Source organism: Paramisgurnus dabryanus, chromosome 11 (assembly GCF_030506205.2).
Source record: "Paramisgurnus dabryanus chromosome 11, PD_genome_1.1, whole genome shotgun sequence".
In the NCBI taxonomy this organism is placed as follows: domain Eukaryota; kingdom Metazoa; phylum Chordata; class Actinopteri; order Cypriniformes; family Cobitidae; genus Paramisgurnus; species Paramisgurnus dabryanus.
In genome coordinates this window covers 24,264,448-24,285,033 of record NC_133347.1, presented here as the reverse complement: position 1 = coordinate 24,285,033, position 20,586 = coordinate 24,264,448, and the positions used below count along the sequence as shown (strand labels likewise).

At 36.8% G+C, this 20,586-nt stretch overlaps 1 protein-coding gene across 1 annotated transcript in view; it reads left to right on the top strand.

The window, feature by feature from the left end:
* The first annotated feature begins 359 nt into the window (after window positions 1-359).
* The window catches only part of inpp5l (inositol polyphosphate-5-phosphatase L), a 40,500-nt gene continuing 20,273 nt past the window's right edge, over window positions 360-20,586 (top strand). Inside the window, exons 1-5 of the mRNA XM_065247553.2 lie at window positions 360-779; window positions 13,858-13,899; window positions 14,234-14,334; window positions 14,586-14,673; window positions 20,077-20,140. Coding sequence (XP_065103625.1) covers window positions 720-779; window positions 13,858-13,899; window positions 14,234-14,334; window positions 14,586-14,673; window positions 20,077-20,140 — 355 coding nt within the window. The 5' untranslated portion in view covers window positions 360-719. The remainder of the gene's footprint in view (window positions 780-13,857; window positions 13,900-14,233; window positions 14,335-14,585; window positions 14,674-20,076; window positions 20,141-20,586) is intronic.

The window sequence follows — 20,586 nt, the reverse complement described above, 5'->3', positions numbered from 1 at the left end:
GAACTAAGCATGAATGTTTAAGTAAAGGTAAATAAGTAGTACACAGCACATCAGTGTAAAGCTTACAGTTAAAGAGCAGATGTGCAATACATTGAGTGAGCCACGCATATTATTTCCACATTTCAGTTTTTTCTAACCACATTAACACACGTTGTGCATGTTAACTATAAAGTCTATCTGGTTATATCTGTTTGCTCCTGCAAACTAATTTAACGTATAGTTGTATAATTTGGGTGTGAGTATTGATCGGATCTCTGTGATACACTATTGCTCAACTGTGATACAGTAGATGGAAACTTTGACGCGTCATTACAGTGGCCAACAGCGCACGAAGTGGGCGGAGCTTCGCGAGTCGTGCAGCATAACATTAACATCAAGACTGGCAGCGCAACTAGTAGTGTGTGTAGTTTGGCACCGCATGAACTCAAAGCTACTGATGCTGGGTTAAATAAGCTTACAAACCTAGTCCAATTACCATGAAGACAGGAGGAGACTTCACTCTTCACCGCTGACCAACCAACCCAAAAGAAACAGCCTAAACGTGAATGTGTCCTCGTGAACCGGGAGACTGACAGCACGAACAGAGATGCGCGCGACGCGCTCGTGTGCCTTCAGGTCTTCATCGCAAGGCAGAGTTTTCTCATCGTGTCTGTAAGCCGTTTGTTTGTTATTCCTCCAATAAAGCGGGATTACGCTTTCCTCGGACTGTCCTTCTTACCATGGAGTCGCACACGGACGTGTTACTGGTCACCGCAAATGTTGGATCTCTGTTTGACAATGTAAGTCTCATCTGTTTAAAACCCTAACCATGCGAGGATAAAAGGTTTTGGCGTTGTAAATGGGTAACGCAGCGAATGCAGACATTCGTTGTTTGACAACCGCACAGAGTTGAAAAGTAACCTGACGATAAATGCAATACCTGTGGTTTTTGGTCATTTTTAAAAATAACTAAATAGGTAGGCCACAACCCCACCTAAATAGCAGCATGTTCATACGAAATGGGGTTTTATATACTCGATACTCATAATACACCGCGTGTGATTTATAATAACTGTTATGTTCGGTACTAATAAACGCAACGGCGCGTCGCTACTCATCGACGATACAACCGGGGGCGAATTCCAATCGGAAGTGAACTTCCCTATCTCCATATCCATTCTCACTCCGAGCAGGAACCCCTAAAAGGTGGGAACTCGGGGAAAAGTGTGGAAAATGCGCCTCACAATGTGGCCGTATGCAAGACACTTTGCGATAAAGAGAAACAACGTCATTTTGTCTTTATCTGGGAAGACCCTACGTGTGGCGTGCTCTTCCCGCAGTGCCATTCAAGGGCGCCATAACGCCGATTGGTATTCGCCATGGACGCTAACTAGCGGCAGATTTCCTCATTGGTTCTGCACTTAACGGTTTATTCGATCCACTGGGCCATTCTAGCAGCAGAGTCCCCAGTCTAAAGTAATCTCGTCTCCCGTTTACTGTGAGCTGTCTGACAGCACCTCCCCAAAGGTCTGGCGGCGACCTATCATCACCCAGCACACAAACCTGTGTATGTATTCAAATCAAACAGGAAACTGACACACAGTTGTTGTGAGACATTTAAAAGCGCTGCCGCGAAATCGCGGTGAAATACGATACTGTTCAATACACTGAGCATCACGATTCTCAAGAAAGAGAGTAAATGCTAAATTGCATTATTTTTATGCGCTTAATCGACATAGAAGGCACGCAACACTAAAACTAAAGTTGTACACAAATTATGTTAAAGAGTGTTTTGTTGAAAGCGTTTTATTGCAGGTTTCATGTCACCATATAGGCTAACGCTACTACCACTGGTCAAAAGTTTAAAACTAAAATAAAATTGTTGAAAAAATATTAAAAAATTGACTACATTTGAATACATTTGTCAAAAGAATTTATCTTAATCATCACACCATCAAAACTGTAGTGGTGGGTTAAAGTCCTTAGTCCATACTCCAAACAGTGCAACTTAGAAAGCAAGCTTATACATGAAGCAACGTTATACAAAGTACTACACAAAATGTATATTTACACACACTGTAAAAAAAAATGCAGCATGGAGTTAAAACAACTTGGTTTGGCAAGTCAATTCAACCTATTATGTTAAGTTTTGGCTTGTGAAAAGTTGACATAACCAGCTGAAATTCTTTAACTTCATTTTACAGTGCACCTATTTCATTGCTAAAAACAATGTTATTTTGTGTATTTGGTATAATACAATGTTTTTGTGTGGTTTATGGTTAAAAAACACATTATTTTACGCATACCATAAATTTTTGTTGCTCCAGATTTAAATCCTAAACCGCACGGATTTGAAAAGCTCTGTGTCCCTGAATGGCCAGCTAATCTTTACGTTATGATTGGCCTGAATACCTCTGACGTCAACCGGAAACGTGACGCTTCTTACCGTGTTTGAAAGATTCGTTGCAAACAGGAGTCAACTTACAGGCTGTGAGTCCAAAGCGGGAGGAATTATGATAATGTCGGTCTTGTCTACATCACCAATCCCTGGAAGTAAACTGTTAAAAATCCGTGTGTTTGTTGTAGTCCAAGAAAAGAGATTTACGTTGGAGATTTACGATAACTCACGCCATGTTTACTTTGGGGTTTGTACCTTTTGCATATCGTTAACATGTACTAATACACACTTACACACCAAAGAAAATTTAAGAATCGGACAGCAGGTGCTTTTATATATAAAATATATGTTTATATCATTAAATATTTCCCCCCACATTTTAAAATACTTAAAAATCATCCAAAACTTTAATTGTTTTATGAATTTAGCATTTTCAATGTACACTCAGGGCTCAACATAAAGGACAGCCCGATGACCCGGGGCCAACGTGAGTATTGTCACTGGCCTGCTTCACCCTCAGTCATTAATATATATTTTCTGCCTGTCGCCATTTGTCTGTATTTATTCTTATGCAGTGTTACAAATCGAGATACATTTTAAGTGTAGCAAATGTTAACTTCTTAGCAATGTCATGAGATTAACCTTATTGGTTGTTGTGGACACTTTTGCGTGTTATTGTGAAATTTCAGAATTAGAGTTTACATTTAAAATTGCCAATTGTCTTAACAAATGATAAATAAAATGTATATGTATTTTGGCAGAGCAAGTGAAAACCTGAACCACTGGCCCGACTTGGCCAATGAAAAAAAAATCTTTGCGTTGAGCCCTGACATGGTCCCTTAAGCTATTTTCACACAGACATTATGGAAAATACACGTAAATGCATCCGTTATTTGTCCATGGTTGTTTGATTTTTGGTTCATTCACACTGGCAATGATTTTCCCGGAATCTGTGTGTGCTTTCACACATATACTGTACCTTAAAGATCCCGTAAAGACACGTGATGTGTTTAAAGTCCTGCACTTTGTCGTTGTTTGCAGCGTCTGAAGTTTCCTTTAGCTATCACTTCTCTCCCCGAAACCATGCGTGTGCATTTTTGTTTATGATAAGATTATAAAGGAGCGGATTATAAATATCCATTCGACATTTTATCATCAGCTTCTTGAGGTCTCACTCTGAGATGCGTAAACAGTATTAAAAAGAGTTCCCATCTATCCTGGGCTATTATTGGCCTTTTTCTTTATTTCATTTTTTAGGTTTAAACATGTTCACTGTAAAAAAAAAATGCAGTGCGAAGTTAGTTCAACCTATTATTTTAAGTTTTGGCTTAAAAAAGTTGACATAACTTATAAACTTATTTTTTTTTAAGTTCAGGTGACAAAAATGCTGCTATTTTTTACAGTGTATGGTAACCTTAAACTTTTGAATAGTTAGTGTGGTGTTTTTCTTTCAAAATGTTCCAAAATCTTTAATATTTCATTATCACAACAAGGTTTTAATCACAATAAGTCTGGCAATTCTACATGAATATCACTTGATGTAATAATGTACTTTATTTATTTCTGTATTTAACTTTTTGCTTTTGCAGCCTTATTATTTTAAGGGTGATATTTACAGATATTTTCCTTTATTTGTTTGATTACAAGTGCATGTCGAGGAGTTGAATTAAGTGTAATGAACTAAATGACAGTAATTTAATTAATGCTGTTTCACTGTAAAAATCCAGCTTTTTGTCAAATCAACATATATTTTTATGTTACTTTAACTTAACGAATTACTGTAAACAATTTCAACTTGTTTTTTAAGTTATGTCAACTTTTTAAGTCAAATCCTAAAATAGTTGGTTGAATTGACTTGCAAAAACAAGTGGTTTTAACTTAACTTTTGCGTGTCCAGATAGTGCACTATCACTGTGGCTAAATGGATAAATTATGCATGCTGTTTTTATGTTGTTAGCTGCTTCTACTGTTGTTGTGTTTGTTCTTACTTTCAATAGTTTGTCATGCATTACTTAAGTGTTGACATCTAGGTCTTTGGTGAATATTTTATTATATTCTTGTTTCATTCAAATCATAATGAGGTCAGCAGACTGCACTGGAAACATTTAGGGTTGCAGCATGAAAGCAATGTTTTATATTACAAATAAACTTCACTTTCTGAGAAACATTGAAGCAATGAAAAGTTTAAAGTAAGTCCACAACATGGAGCCAAAATTACTGATATTTACATCAGTATGTATCCCTGTGTTTAAACCCATAATCACTTCTAATGCAATGCTCTAACACCGAGCTAATTTTGAAAAAAAACTTTAAGCTAGGAGAGCATTTATCTTAAGATAACTGACAAGAATATCATAAAGATTTATTGGCTCTTATTTGGGTCAGTAAAGTTACACTTTGCAACCACCCAAAACATCCTGTAAAGCAGGACCATGCTTGAAACACAACACTTTAGGAACCAGTTACCAACAAAATATAGCATTGTGATGCCAATCTTTGCATGGTCAAGAAGCACTTCATTTAGAAATTGTAAAAATGTAGTTGCTAGATTTCAGCTTTTTCCATCTATGTTCAATCCAGATTTTACAGAGGTTTGTATTTGTTAGAGTTTATTTTGTGCATGTTGAGGACTGACGCCACATGAGTGGAAATTTGGCTTAAAACCCAGTTTCCTCAGGCTGTGTTTAGTAGAGAAAAAGCACATGCCGCAGTCCATTGTGACTGTAAACAGATGTATATCACTTCCCAAAGGGCTTTAACCTTTCCTTGCTTTATTTTTTTGAAAAGGTCAGTGCTAATGTTTTAGCATACTTTCAAAAATAGAGACCCTTTTCTAGGTTTACCAGACCTTCGCGATGTTGGAGTTTCTTGTGTGTCTAGCTGTTGTCCACCATGTTTTTAAAAATTTAAATCATTCATTACCATCTCTTGTGTCAGCACCTATGCAATGAGGGTTTCTAATAATAAGACTTGTCCTGCATTTAATGTATATTTTGACCTGCTGCATGCATTTTAAGTCAAAATCATACATTTATGCTGTCTGTATGAGCTTTGTAAATCTTACCAATAATTAGTTGTGGTTGGTTAAATATCTCATACTGTTGTTTCTGATACAGCATTCCCTTCAGACACTTCTTGTGAGGCCATGCAATGTTTACATTCTGTCTAAAATAGTTTTCAAGACTCTAAACTCGGTTCTTCTATGCTGTTTAAAGTTCAAATGTCAGCTCGTAGCCAGGCAACAGGAAATTATGCATTGCAAATTTGGGAAATCCTCTTGAGACCGAAGATAAAGGAAGTTTCCATTGACTCCTCCACCCAACAAATTCAGTAGAATTAACATAAACAGTTCGCATAAGGCAATGATGCAAAATGTGTGCCAGTATATGATGCTACATTATGCAGATTGAAATGCATCAGTCATCAAAATAAGTGCAAACCAGTGACCATAATGCATCTGTCTGCGTGTAGTCAAATTTTCTTGACCTGGTTTTGCTGCATGCTTGACAGGTTAAGGCAGGGAGTGGTCAGGGTGCTTTGGTGTTTGCTGTTGCACACAGGTGCATTTTTCTTTGGTCTTAAAAGTAATATTAAACCAAAAGGAACGGTCTTAATAAAAATACCATGAGCTTTCCGGCAAGATAGATTTGACTTAATCTGCTGACCAATCAGTGCTGGTCTGCCCCTTTTCTTTCATAACTTCCTGTTCTTTAGACTACGAGATGTAGAGATAAACCAAATTTCACACTTGTGGTTATAGTAATGCCAACCACAGACACAGACGTCTTCGGCGCTAAGGAAACCATCCTGTTAGTTTTGTAGTAACCATCTTTAGTTAGAATGTAGATACAGATATCTGTCAGATATATTGTGTAACATGTAATCATTCTGTGGCTCGTCTAATGTTGAATTTTTTTATTCATTTAATAGTTTTTAAAAAAATGCTACTTACTAGAACAAATGTGTTAAAAACAACACATTAGTGTTGATTTTGGGATAATACACTGAATGCATTGTGTTATTATTGAAACCTTACATTTTGTGTTACTTTTAACACAACTTGTGTTATATTTTAACACAAAATCAACACAAAATGACACATAATGTGTTAAAATTACACACAATGTGTTAAAAGCTTAACACACAAAGATGTGTAAAAATGAACACATCCTTTCTAAGAGTGTAGAGAAATGTTGTACCTTTCACCAGTTTGTATATTCACTGTATGACCAGACCTGCATGAATTCCACAGAACTCAAATGCCTGTCATTCATAACATTTCTAGACATGTCATGCCCCTTTCCTGTTTATTACAAATTTTTACTCATTTGATCATGTTTACAACTATCATTAGCAGTAATGTAGTACTATCAGCAAAATCCCTCATTTTTTTCCAGAAACCAGCTCACAAAATATGGAGAAAATCTGCCAGTGGATCTGCTTGTGTCCCAAAAAGGACAACTTTAAGAATCTCATAGAAACTTGCATATTTCTTTATAATGTAAACATCCTAAGCTGTTTATTAGGGCTGTAAAACGATTGATTGCTACTTATCGTTTTACATCATACATGTGTGTACTGCAGTGTTTCCGCTATATACATTCAACCGTGGCGGCACGCCACGCCTAAAACATCCCCGCCACGCCTGTGGTTGTGAATAGAAGGGATAGAGCAAACAAAATCTCCCCGGATGAGCACTGTTTTATCCTAATCCTTCACCCAAACCCAACCCTAAACATAAAATTTCACAGGATTGTAGGATGTATTTGTATCTCATTTAGCCAGAGCCGTTGTTTTCATCCTAAAAATCCTACCTCCAAATCTAATACTAAACTTTTCGGCATTTTCTGTATCCCTTCTAGACAAAACCCACGGCGGCAGCTCGCAAAATAAATAAAGCTACCGAAATGTCCGCCCTGCCAGACTGGCTGTCTTAAAAGAAATAAATTTGTGGATTGCGCGTTGTTCACTCATTTATAAATAAATCTCCTAAAATATCATAATTTCCTCCATGGGTTTAGTTTCATGCACAAATAGATTTAAATCAACAGATGATGATTAGGCTACGTCTCTGTTTTGAGCAATAATAATAAAATAAATAAGCCTACACGAAATATGTTATTATTATCAGATTGACAAAACGAATTAAAAAAGTATTTGAGTTTCTGTTCTTTTTTGTGACGCGCTGTTAAACCAAAGCAGCAGAAAACACGTTGTGTTTTTAATGATTTTAAATAAGCACAAGGTTTTCTCTTTATTGTAAGTTTACACAAATAAAAAATACACAATTTACAGTTTCGAATGTTATTTTACTTTTATTTGTATGGCAATAAATTAAAGGTAATTTAAGTTACAAGGTCATCACGCGTATGCTTTTCACAGGCGCATATACACGGATGCAGCGCGGGGCTGCGAGAAATGACATGATTAAACTTTCGATTTAACATATTACGAGTTTTTTGGACATTCATTTGTAATCACTGTACTCATATTATCAACTTATCTGGACATTAGTTATTCAGAATATAGGCTATAAGCGCAGCGCGCTGCTGACCCCTCAGCTGTCAGTCAATCTTCTGTGCTTTAGATCGAGCCTCACAAAGTTTCACATTAAATGATAAGATATTTGTCCAAAAACAAAAGGCTAAACACTGAATACTACTTAAATGGGACTGCAAGACATTAATAGTCGAATCTGTTTGTAACTTACATTATTCCCGTGAAAGAGAAGGACGTTGGTAATAAAAACTTGAGGCAGACGATGAGCCTGTTTCATCTGTTTTCAAACGAAACAACGGGGTCGGGGTACCCGCGGGTGAAACTCCTAATATTTGATGTAACGGGTGTAATAATATTAACGTGTTATATGCGTTGTAGATCCAGGTCGGGACTCAATAGGCGAGAGTAAACTGCGGGTCTAATATCCAAGACCAAAATTCGACTGGATTCCGATAGGTAGCAGTTTTTAAATGGCACCGTGTTTTGCGTTTAAGATCTGTCTGCGAAGAGCATTAAAGGTTTCTATTTAACTGCGCGATTTGCGGTGTGACCAGGTCGGGGTCTTTATGTCAAACAGGCTGGTTGTGGAATAAAATTGCTGCTGATGTCGGATGGCTAAGTGGTCGGGTGTTCTGTCAGTCACAGCGGTGCGGATTATCAAATAGGACTGTGCGTGACTTTGCAACCGCTCTGTAACGCTAAACACGAGCACGAACTTGCACACTACATTAAAACTACAATGAAAGATCCGTATGAAGCTATAAAACTTACGTATTTTTTAAGAAAATACAGTTTAGATCAAACATAGAAAAGCAATATGCTATATATATAAGAAAAGTAAATGACAGCATGAAAATGATAAAAAAATACATGTTAGTTTACTGTAGCCTATTTTTTACATTAAAAAAATAATGTACATTTATAATCATCATGGGCGCCCCCTGCCGCCACAGCTGGAAAAAATCCTAGAGGAAACACTGGTACTGTGTATATAATTATGTATATATAAAAACACACACATGCATGTATAATTTACAGAAAAAAGTAAATATTATGTATTTATAAATATATATAAATATTTCTTAAATGTATACTTGCATGTGTGTGTATTTATATATACATAATTATTATGCACAAGACACACACATATATTATGTAAACAAAACCTTTTATTCTGCAAACGATTAGTCACAAATAATTGTTTTGCAAGCTACAATGTTGGGTTTGTCTATTAAAGTCGCCATAAAACAGATGTAGCGATTGTCTTATTTTCCCTGTGGTGTCGTACACTCACCTAAAGGATTATTAGGAACACCTGTTCAATTTCTCATTAATGCAATTATCTAATCAACCAATCACATGGCAGTTGCTACAATGCATTTAGGGGCATGGCCCTGGTCAAGACAATCTCCTGAACTTCAAACTGAATGTCAGAATGGAAAGAAAGGTGATTTAAGCAATTTTGAGGATGGCATGGTTGTTGGTTCCTGACGGGGCGGTCGGAGTATTTCACAGTCTACTCAGTTACTGGGATTTTCACGCACAACCATTTCTAGGGTTTACAAAGAATGGTGTGAAAAGGGAAAAACATCCAGTATGCGGCAGTCCTGTGGGCCAAAATGCCTTGTTGATGCTTAAGGTCAGAAGAAATGGGCCGACTGATACAAACCACTTGTTACCCCTCATTCAGACAGCCAGCGACGTTATCGCTGTGTGTCGCCCGTCTCTTTCAATGAGGCGTTTCTAAATCTGCTTGTCATAAACAAATGAGTACCATCCACGCCAGTAACTGACGAGAGAAGGATGACGTGAACTCCACTGCTTTGTTCTCATTGGTAGTCGCTCCCGAAAGTCGCTCGAGATTTGCATAAAGTTAAACTTTTCTTAACTTTCTCACGTCGCTGGACACGCCCATACGGTCGCCAGCATTCAGATGGTAGAGTCAGAATTTGGCGTAAACAGAATGAAAACATGGATCCATCATGCCTTTTTACCACTGTGCAGGCTGGTGGTGTAATGGTGTGGGGGATGTTTACTTGGCACATTTTAGGCCCCTTAGTGCCAATTGGGCATCGTTTAAATGCCAGGGCCTACCTGAGCATTGTTTCTGACCATGTCCATCCCTTTATGACCACCATGTACCCCTTCTCTGATGGCTACTTCCAGCAGGATAATGCACCATGTCACAAAGCTCGAATCATTTCAGATTGGTTTCTTGAACATGATAATGAGTTCACTGTACCAAAATGGCCCCCACAGTCACCGGATCTCAACCCAATAGAGCATCTTTGGGATGTGGTGGAATGGGAGCTTCGTGCCCTGGATGTGCATCCCACAAATCTCCATTAACTGCAAGATGCTATCCTATCAATATGGGCCAACGTTTCTAAAGAATGCTTTGAGCACCATCAATGCCACGTAGAATTAAGGCAGTTCTGAAGGCGAAAGGGGGTCAAACACAGTATTAGTAAAGTGTTCCTAATAATCCTTTAGGTGAGTGTATATATGAGTAAAATGACTTCTGAAACGAGTAGGGCGGGACTTGAATTCGTCCATTGAGAACTGATTGGATCAGTTGAGGTTCCACTCTAAAAAAACAAACGGTGCTATAGCACCAAAACTGTTGCTTTGGATCGTAATCATAGAAGAACCATTTTTAGTGCCATATAGCACCGGTGAAGCACCTGTGTAGAACCATATAGGGGCCATATAGCACCACTATAGCACCACATATGGTTCTACACTGGTGCTTTACTGGTGCTTCACTGGTGCTTCACCGGTGCTATATGGCACTAAAAATGGTTCTTCTATGGTTACGATCCAAAGCAACAGTTTTGGTGCTATATAGCACCGTTTGTTTTTTTAGAGTGTGGGTTATGTTGCTATTTGCTAGTCGCTTTGATCTTTTCCTGGACCCCGCCCACACGCCATACCATATGACTGGAAGTAAAGAGAGATCGTTTTGAGGAGGGGAGGAGATTTGCGTTTTTGATTGCAGTGCATTTCTGCCATGCAAGGCCTGATATGGCTGAATGCAGATCCTTAGCCATGCAAATATATGCTTCCATAGTTTGCTTGCATACTTTGCACACAGTAGATGCACCTTAAAACCCATGTATACTTTGGTCTTGATTTTCTCCGGTAAAAGCCTGAATATACATAAAAAATTTACTTACAACCACGATATGTACGTTTTTTGTAATAAAATATCCAAAAACTACCTGCACAATGTGATATATTTAACTCTTTCCAATCCCTGTCAGCGTTTAAAAAAAGTTTCCAGTCAGCGCCAGCATTTTTTATGATTTTCACAAAAGTTCCAGAAATTTTTCTTCTAACTGCTTAAAAAAAATCTGTGAAAATTGTTTAATCCGATTTTAATTTGTTCCCTTTTTATCATCTCTCAAATATGGGTAGGTTTCTTCATAAATTTTGTGCAAAAAGCTGAGATAATAGCATTTTTGGAAAGGATCTTTGTTAGCGATCAGATTCAGAATGCTGATCAAAACATACACAGAGTTTTTACTGTTTATGAATCAGTGGATGGTTACGTGTTTTATAAGTGGGGAAAGAGCGCCACCCAGTGGATAAAAGCGGAGCTACAGATTGCAATTAAACATAACCTAGCAAAAAATGAAAAAGATCAACCCACTAACTTAGTTTTGGTAAACCACTCTCTGCAAGTGTGTAAAAATAGGTCATTGACATTTGGCTCATCTTGTGATGTCAGAAGGGGATAATATCGACCCTTAAATCCGCAAAATCCAACCATGGCACTGCCATTAAGTGCAGAGATCAGCTCATTTGCATTATAGAACACACCCAAACATTTTTGCTTACTACAAAGTTGCAATTTTAACATGTTATAATAAATTATCTGTGAAGTATAGTTAAAACTTTACACACTATGGGGACACCGAAGATTTCTTTTACATCTTAAAAAGTCTTATGAAATGTCCTCTTTAATTTAAAATATTATCGTACATTAACAGTACAAGACTTGGCATATCAAGATGCTCTTGCATCTGAAAATGTACCAATGCAAATTGTAACCTGCAGAATGGCTTGCGTGGCTCATGTAGCTGTGGATGGAGGCAACACACCGTGTTACAATATTTATATGGGCCATGCTCCACATGTGTTGCCACATGATGTGTTTCACATGAAATTCAGTAGAACTACAACACAAAAATACTTTTTTGTCAGTAGTTGTCTGTAAATACTCCTCTAGGGTAAAAATAATTTCAATTCGAGAGTGACAGATGATTATGATGATATGATATGGGGGAAATTTTATTTGTTTTTAAATCGTATTATGTTTAAACCACTTAAAGTATGTGCGGTATTTTGCGGTTGTTTAGATCTTTGCTTTGGTTGGATCAAGCATACAACAGTAGGTGGTATTATTTTTAAATACAGTCCATATCAGTTTTCTCTTTTTGTGTTATATACTTAGGGGCGAGTCACACCAATAGCGTTTATGGCAGTTGCAGGCGCCTTTTTTGAATGATATTCTATGGGCAGGGCGCGTTTGCGCGCTGTTTATGCGCGCCGAGCGCCTTGCGGTTTTTTGCCGCCTGCCGCGCACGCGTTTTTGAAGGAGCGCTGAGAGCGGAGAAGCGCCCGACGTCATTCGTGTCTTTCCATTGTCCAATCGAATGAGGGGAGAGGCGGGCCTTACGTTGTGGTGAGGGAAGTTTACAATTGCTTTGAAGAACCGGACTCCACTCGCTCACTCTCTCCTGCGTGTTTGTGCACCTCTCATCCTCAAACAAGGTCAGAGCAAGCGTCCTCTTTTTAAAGTTTCTGCTGATATGACAGTTAACAGCAAAAGAGCGCTCACGCTTCAATATTTGATTGACAAGACAGCTGACTCGGTGGTTGCTTAGCAATATGAAAAGCCGCGTCGCACTGCTCTTTTTTTAAAAAAAGGCAGTGCGTCGCGCCTTGCGTTTGCAAGCGTTTAAAGCGCTTTTGGTGTGACTGAAGCCTTACTGTGTTTAACCCTTTATATGTTCGTTTAACCATGTGTTTTAACATTGCATTGATTTTACATTCTTAAAGGTCCCGTTCTTTCTGTTTTCGAAGCTTTGATTGTGTTTACAGTGCGCAATATGACATGTGTTCATGTTTCACGTGTAAAAAACGCTCTATTTTCCACACAATTTACTTATCATAGCGTTGTTCTCGTTGTCTTAAAAACGGTCTGATGTCTTACTTGTTCTATGAAGTCCCTCCTTCAAAAATACGTAACCAGTTCTGATAGTGTAGTTTGTTTAGTGTGTTGTGATTCGACAGCAGCTTAGCTTAGCAGTGCATTTGAGTCAAAGCTGGCAACTAATGTATTCATGTGGGCGGAGTTTAGTCAAAAACTCTTATATTGACGTCATTCAACCGAGAAGTAGAGAGCTTTAGTCCCTGGCTGTTCGCTGTAGGCTTTGAAAGGTGAATTCTGTTACATGTTCAGTATATGCTATCAACATTACACACTAACTAAAGTTTAAAAAATGGGATCAGAAAGAAAGTGACCTTTAATAACCCCACTCAGAAAATTAAGGTACAAAAGCAGGGATTTTAACATTTTAAAGGAACTAATATTTATCATTTATGTATATAGATACGTACCTTATACTAATATGCACATTTCAGGTCCAAAAGTGTACTTTTTAAAAGGGTACTACTAACCCAGTAACAGCTTTTGTAAATTTTTCTAAGTTCTTGAGTGAAATATATTACTCCAGTAAAATGTCATTTTGATAATGACCAAACATATTTGAAGGGTTTGATAAAAACTTGTAGAAGTCCATAATATCAATTGCAAGGAAATTTTGATAATTATTAAATACATCAAAGAAATGCATTATAATATAAAATAAGATGGCACACTGCAGTTAAAACACCAGTAAAATGAGACAAAATCATGTTAAAACTAATCTGAGGTTAAATCTGCCCTAACTGGGTAATCTGGTTTTTGTTCTCAGGTGGGTGAGATTGAAAGAGATTGGCTACGAGAGTTCTTTATGGTAAGTTTGATGTCATTCGTTTCTCAGAAAGCTCTTATTCAAACACACACACACAATAAACCTCTATAGAGTCTATTTCTATATAAAGTGAACTTTACCCAGTTAAGTGACAACTGTAAACCTAATAAATCATGTTATGCTATCTGCTGGTCTCACATTTTGAGCAGCAAGAAGTTGAACAGATTTGTTGCTTGTAGTAGTCCTAAAAAAAAATCACGCTAACTTTTAAGCTAAATCATTTTGTATAAAAAAACTTTTTTGTCCATCAAATACAATTTTAGTCTAGTGAAGTGTATACTATTAGTATGACAACTGATTTTTTTGTGTCTTCTAGACGGTGCACATGTACAAGCCACGCTTTATTGCCCTGCACTTTCAAGAAGTTGGTGGAAAGGACTATATGTCGAACATGGGCTACGTTGATAAGTTTTTTGGGTGGGCTTTTTCATATTTGTAAATGAAAAATAAGTTTCATACCATTACTAAAAACAACAATATGGACCATTGATAAAACCACTGTAGTTTGACAACCACTGCATTTATACACCATGGTATTTACATGGTACTTAAAGGATACTACATGAGTGAATAAAAAAATTACAAATGTTTGAATGTATTTTAAATGAATGACATAGTTTTTATTCTTACTTTTAATAAGGCTTTTAATTAATGTCTTTTGATTATAGGACCATAGAGTCCAGCTCTGAGATGGCAGACTTTGACAGAGCATGTGTCTATGTAGACAGCAATTTTAAAACAGTAGACAGTTTTACGGTGAGTAATACATCTGTTGCAATATTTTACACGATGTAAATCTTTTGTTCCTTATTGACTTAGTTGGAAAAAGCATATAAATGTTACGCAATCATTTGCCCTTCTTGCTCCCTCTCTGTTGTGGTTGACTTGTATTTCCACTAGATGGCGCACTTAAACCTTCTGAAAGCTTGGCTCTAATTCCAGTTATTTTAATCTAGTGCTACCTTGTCTCTACTTGCTGCAGGGCTTCAAAGTTAATATTATTTTAATGCACAGTTGCAAATACTTTTTATGTACCTTAGTACATCAGAGTCGCTTTTTTATTTACAGGGCCAGTGAGAAAATGTTTAATGGGTGAGCCCCTCCCTTTCTCAGGCCCAACAAGTAGACTATAAATAAGCAATAAACACAGTTATTACAGGAGGAAAGACCTACTGTAGATCATCAACCATTTAGTTACAAGCCCAAATCTGTATCCAGTAGGCCACAGACACTTTCAGTAAATTGTCAAGTTGATTCAAGCCCATCATATTGCTATATTTTAACATTTTAAAGCTATTCAAAATCTAATATATTTGTACACTGTCAGAAAAATATGTCAATAAATTGTCTGAAGCTGTCACTGAGGCAGTACCCTTTAAAAAGGTCCTAATATGTACCATTCAGTATGCACCCTTTGGTAATATGTTTCTCTGAGGTACTAAAATTAACTCTTTAGGTATAAATGTGTACTTTTTGATAGGGACCGGTGATAGCTAGGGACCATTTTTTGACCATTTTGTCTGACAGTGTGATAAAGATTTTTTACATTCATATTTTTTATTCTCGGTCGGTAGCCATTGATTTTATTATATACAGGAGTGGTCAAATTGAACAAAATTTTTTTTGTTATGCTTGGAGTATAAACTGAAGCTCAGGTTTGAGAGGAATTTAAGGAGGCACAACACATGCAAAGTTAATAAAAACATAACCCAGGACAATGACTACCAAAGACTACCAAATACCAAAATAAGGTAGAACAATTAAAACTGTATTCAATGTATGCTTAAATTCATTACATGTGAGCTTTTTTAAAGAGAAAACATTTCGAAACTTTCGAAATTAGCTTGATGCTAATGGTCTAATCAGATTCAATGAATTATGCTAAGCTATGCTAAAAATGGTACAGCCAGACCCGGAGATCAGCTGAATGAATACCAAAATAATAAAAATCAAATGTTTAACTCTAGGGGAGCTGGAAAATGAGCTTTTTTTCAAAAAAGTGGAGTTCCTTTAAATGTCCTAATATAACTAAAGCCCAGTCCTGGATTAATGCATCTTGTGTTTTGTCATTTTGTATCATACACCTGATATTTTTATAATTTAATCTACCTCTGAGAGGCATTAAAAACAAAGTTGGCCACCACTGTATGTGATTCATTCCCTTGCTGTGTGCAGAGATCTTCTTTCATTTGTATGAAATAGTTTTTATGATTAAATTTGTTATTATTATTATTATTAATGTCTTAAAAACATTTGCAGTGCATACATACATTTAAAGTCCCTCAAAAGACAAACATATACAATTCAGATATGCCATATAACAACAAATGCTATCAGGCCAAACCTTTCCTCTTTGATCTTATTGGCCATTGGCTGTCCAACAACAAGCTAGCATCCCTTTCATTACACAGTAAAATGTGTGAAAATCCAGAAAGAAGAGAAGTTGCTGGTGTTTGTGAAAGTGTCAGGATATTAACCCTCAGCCCACCCAGGTGAGGGGTGCTGTGTGTGTGTGTATATATTTTAGGTGTTTGGTCTTCACCTTGATTGACTGGGTTAATGTGCAGGAGTGGCCAGCCAGTGGACCGAGTCAATACGTTTAACTCCAGATTAAAACTATTGATTAGACCCCTCACATCTGAACATGATAAATAAACTGCAGGTTTACGTGTCCACCGGTGTGAGCGAGTGAGGGTGTATTTGTTTTGTTGGTGACTGAGGGACTGATTTCTTTTTTACCATGGACCTTGTGCCACCCCCTGTCCAGTTGTTAATTTTACCAAGTATAATATTTTGTACTATTTATTAATGTATGTATAAATATAGAAAAATATAATAGATACAAAACGTCTTTGTTAAACCAAATCCTTAATTTTCCTCATCACTGGAGTCAGTTTTAACACACACACACATTTAAACGGAGATCAACACACTTTAAGACTCACACCTATCTTCATCAATCAGGCTAGTGCAACGTTTAATAAAAATGTATTGACTTAAAAGTGATTTTTTATCAAAATACCATTTGTACGGTGAGTGTGCCAGATGATCTCTGGGTTTACGCACACGCACACTTGCCAGCAAAGCGATGATTTGCAGCCCTCTGAAAACTAATTACAAATCAATACAGATGATGTGAGAGAAATGAGAACAGAGATGGGTGTTAACAGTGCTGGTGTTTGTGTGTATGTGTGTGTGAGAGAGAGAGAGAGAGACAGAGAGAGAAAGAGAGAAAGAAAGAGAGAGCAATTAAAACCTAAAACCATCATCCTAAAAAGATGCAAAATTGAAGTAAGATTTGATTATTTTATGGAATGAAACGTTGAAGAGTTGGCTATTAAACAGATTAGATGTTTCCCATGCTTAACTGTTCCTTCAAATATAATAGATTTTTGTCAAAGGTATTTAACAAGACTTTATTGTGTTACAATATATTGGCTTTTATTATCAATTTTTTTAAGGGGGCACAGTGTGCACAGCTCACAGAAATTTGTGCATACACGGCATAACAATCTGAACACCCCTGCTTTCATGCAAAAACCTCCAAAATAAAAGTGTTGACTAACTTATCAATCGGAATAATGACATATTGGTATCATATTTACATCTGAAATTGCATGTTTTATTTATTTAAGTTTTAATAAATGACTTGTTTAATTGTGTCATTAATGCATTTTGCACAACAACTGCAATATCCTATAAAATGAATGTATATTTAAATCCATAAAGTATATAAACAATGAAAAAGAAATAGCCACGTGACTGATTTTAATAAAAAAATAGATAAAATTATTAGAGAAAAGCATTATTGCATCAAATTTTACCTGTTAGCATGTGTGATTATGCGCCCCCGTGAACTTAGGCGAACTTTGGCGTTGTACCAAGAAGATGAATCTAGAAATCTACTAATATAACGTCGAGACTGTCACATTTTAAACCATACATTTTCTATACAGAGGAGGTTAACTGCACATTACCGTACTGGGGTTTGGAAATTTGAGCGTTTCTTACAAGTTTTAATTCCTTAGATAGCAAAATGCAGCAGCAACAGCAAAGCTCGTGAGCGCGCTCAGACGATGATGACATCTGCGACTGCGCTGACTGCAGACTGATCGATCAAAACACGATCAAAACGGCGAAAATCTCCAAAAAGTGACAAGGATGTTGCACAGAATTGATAATATTGTGCATATTAAACAGATTAAAAGTCAAATAACAGATTAATAGATGCTTCTTTGATTTTGAGGTTGCATGCAAAATCCATTTGGCTCAAACAAATAAAACAAGGGGGCACGTGCCCCCTCAGTTTGAATGGGCATGACGCCTCTATATTGACCACAGAAAAAGTTCCAGAAAATTCCCAGCGCGCTATCTGTGTGAACGCAAATACGTCCCATAATCACTTCTGTAAAGTGGACCTAGTAACATTGCCGTAACATTTACGTAACGTGTCTTGTGTGAACAAAAGGCAGAAACAATGCCGTAACAAGCATGTCGTAGTGAGGACAAGTGTGTCATCGCAACAAGAAGTTATCATTCAGCTCTTTGACAAGGGAGTTTTAAATGCTTATCAACATTAACAACAGAAAATATCTGCAAACTGGAATGAAGCAGATATCAGAGAGATTCGTACTATCCACTCAGAAGCAGAAATCGATTGCCATCATAATAGAACAGCACAGCATGCGCTACATTGTAAAACGTGAAAGTTGAATTAACTTAAAAAAATACTTCATTTGGTAACATAAAAATAGCATTTTTTGAATGAAAATTTTAAATTGAAAAAGCTAAATTTGTGTGTTACCAAGTAATTTTTAAAAGTTTTTTCAACATAAATTTATCACTTAAACTTAAAGATATTTACCAATTAAAGTAATTTTTTAAGTAGATCCAACTTTCACTTTTTACAGTATAGTTTAAGATAAATAAATTAAATCAAAAGTCATTTTCGAGAGAGAAATGACGGATAATAAGCTAATTTAAGCTGCTGCGGGTTAAATCCACCAAGTGCACGATTGCAAATACAATGCACGTGACATCATTAGCAGTGTGAATGAGCCAAAATTAAACGATCCCCGGACAAATCCTGGAGAACTTTTCTTGTGTATTTTCCGTAATTTGTGTGTGAAAAGGGCTATATACTGATATTCATGTAAGTTGACGTAACCATATGTATTTGACAATTTAAACACAGTAAGATGTAAAAGAGAACGTTACTACAGGTGTCTGACAACTACGGTATACAACAGAGCATGATTTTTTAACATTTTAATTGCTCACGATCTAATAGTCTACACCTCTAGCTGACATGAGCTTTATAGATGATGTAAGCTGATGTGCATAAGCAACACGTCTTCATATCGTCAAATCTGAGCTGTGGTGCTCGGGCCGTAGATGGAGATCTGAATTCAGCCTGCGTCACTGTTGGTAGTGCATGTGTCTGTGTTAATGTGCAGTCTTTGAAGATATATGAAAAATATTAAACAAGCAAGATTTATATCTTTCTCTTGGGATGTTTAAATTCAAAGATAGCATAAGTGTGTGTTTATGCAATGGCTGTCGCGTTTGCTTCATGTCCGAAGCTCCCAGAACGGCGGGTGATTTTTCTCTGCCCTGCATCGGGGCTCGTGGTGGGCCAGCAGCGGACCCGTGTGTTTAATCTCTGTGTGATTGTTTTAATTTTCTGTCTGTATTGATCTCTGTGGAGCTGGATTGATGAGCGCTCACTCGAGCAAACAGCCACTACATTAAATCCATTCACACTCCTGCCAAGAAACAGACAGCGTGCGTGTGCGCAGAGTTTGTTTGTGTTGCATGGCCATTTATTGAAAGGATTAATTTGCCAATGCTTTAGAGTTTAGTTGTGTGAATGTTGTGTTTATGTTTGGGTTACGAAACTATAGGCAGGTCTCTGATTGGACGGTTTTGTCTCAGAGACAGAAGGATATTGACTTTGGCAGATTGTTAAAGCTCGAGGTTTAATGATTATGATGTGAGTACATCATCATCCAAAATGATAGCAGCACTTGAGACAGCGGAGATCTTCATTAACCTTTGTGTGGGAAAGACTTTAAAGATGGTGGGTCATCATAGCTCAGCATCCACTCAAAACCTCTGTTAAAATCATGTTTGTTTGTTTGTTTGTTTATTTGATTTTAGGCTCTGGGAAGCATGTATTTCATCCACAAATCACTGAAAAATATCCTACAATATGACTTCAATGGTAAGAAAATAAAATAATAATAGAGTTTGCTTAAAGAATCTAAGCTTTGTAGTGGTAATATTTTTTGTACTGCATTTAAATCATTCTGGTTGAAAGAAAAATATTATAGCATTTGTATTTTACTTTTTTAGCAGTTTCTGTATTTTTTTTTGTCTACATTAAATAAGTAAAAGGCCTTGCATTATAGTTATAGCTAAAGAGTGTCATTAGGCAGTGCTTTGCCATGGCTATATTCTCAATATAGGATGATCTCAAATGCCTTATTGCTTTTAAAAATTGTATAATTTATATAAAAATGATAAAGGCACATTTTTTATTAAACATGACATTTCTTAAAAAATTATTTAGGTGCCATCCTTTATGCTGAAAGTTACAGTACCACTTTTGGTTGCTGTATTTTACAGTAACCTAACTGTAACCCTAAAATGCAATTACTACAAAGTCCC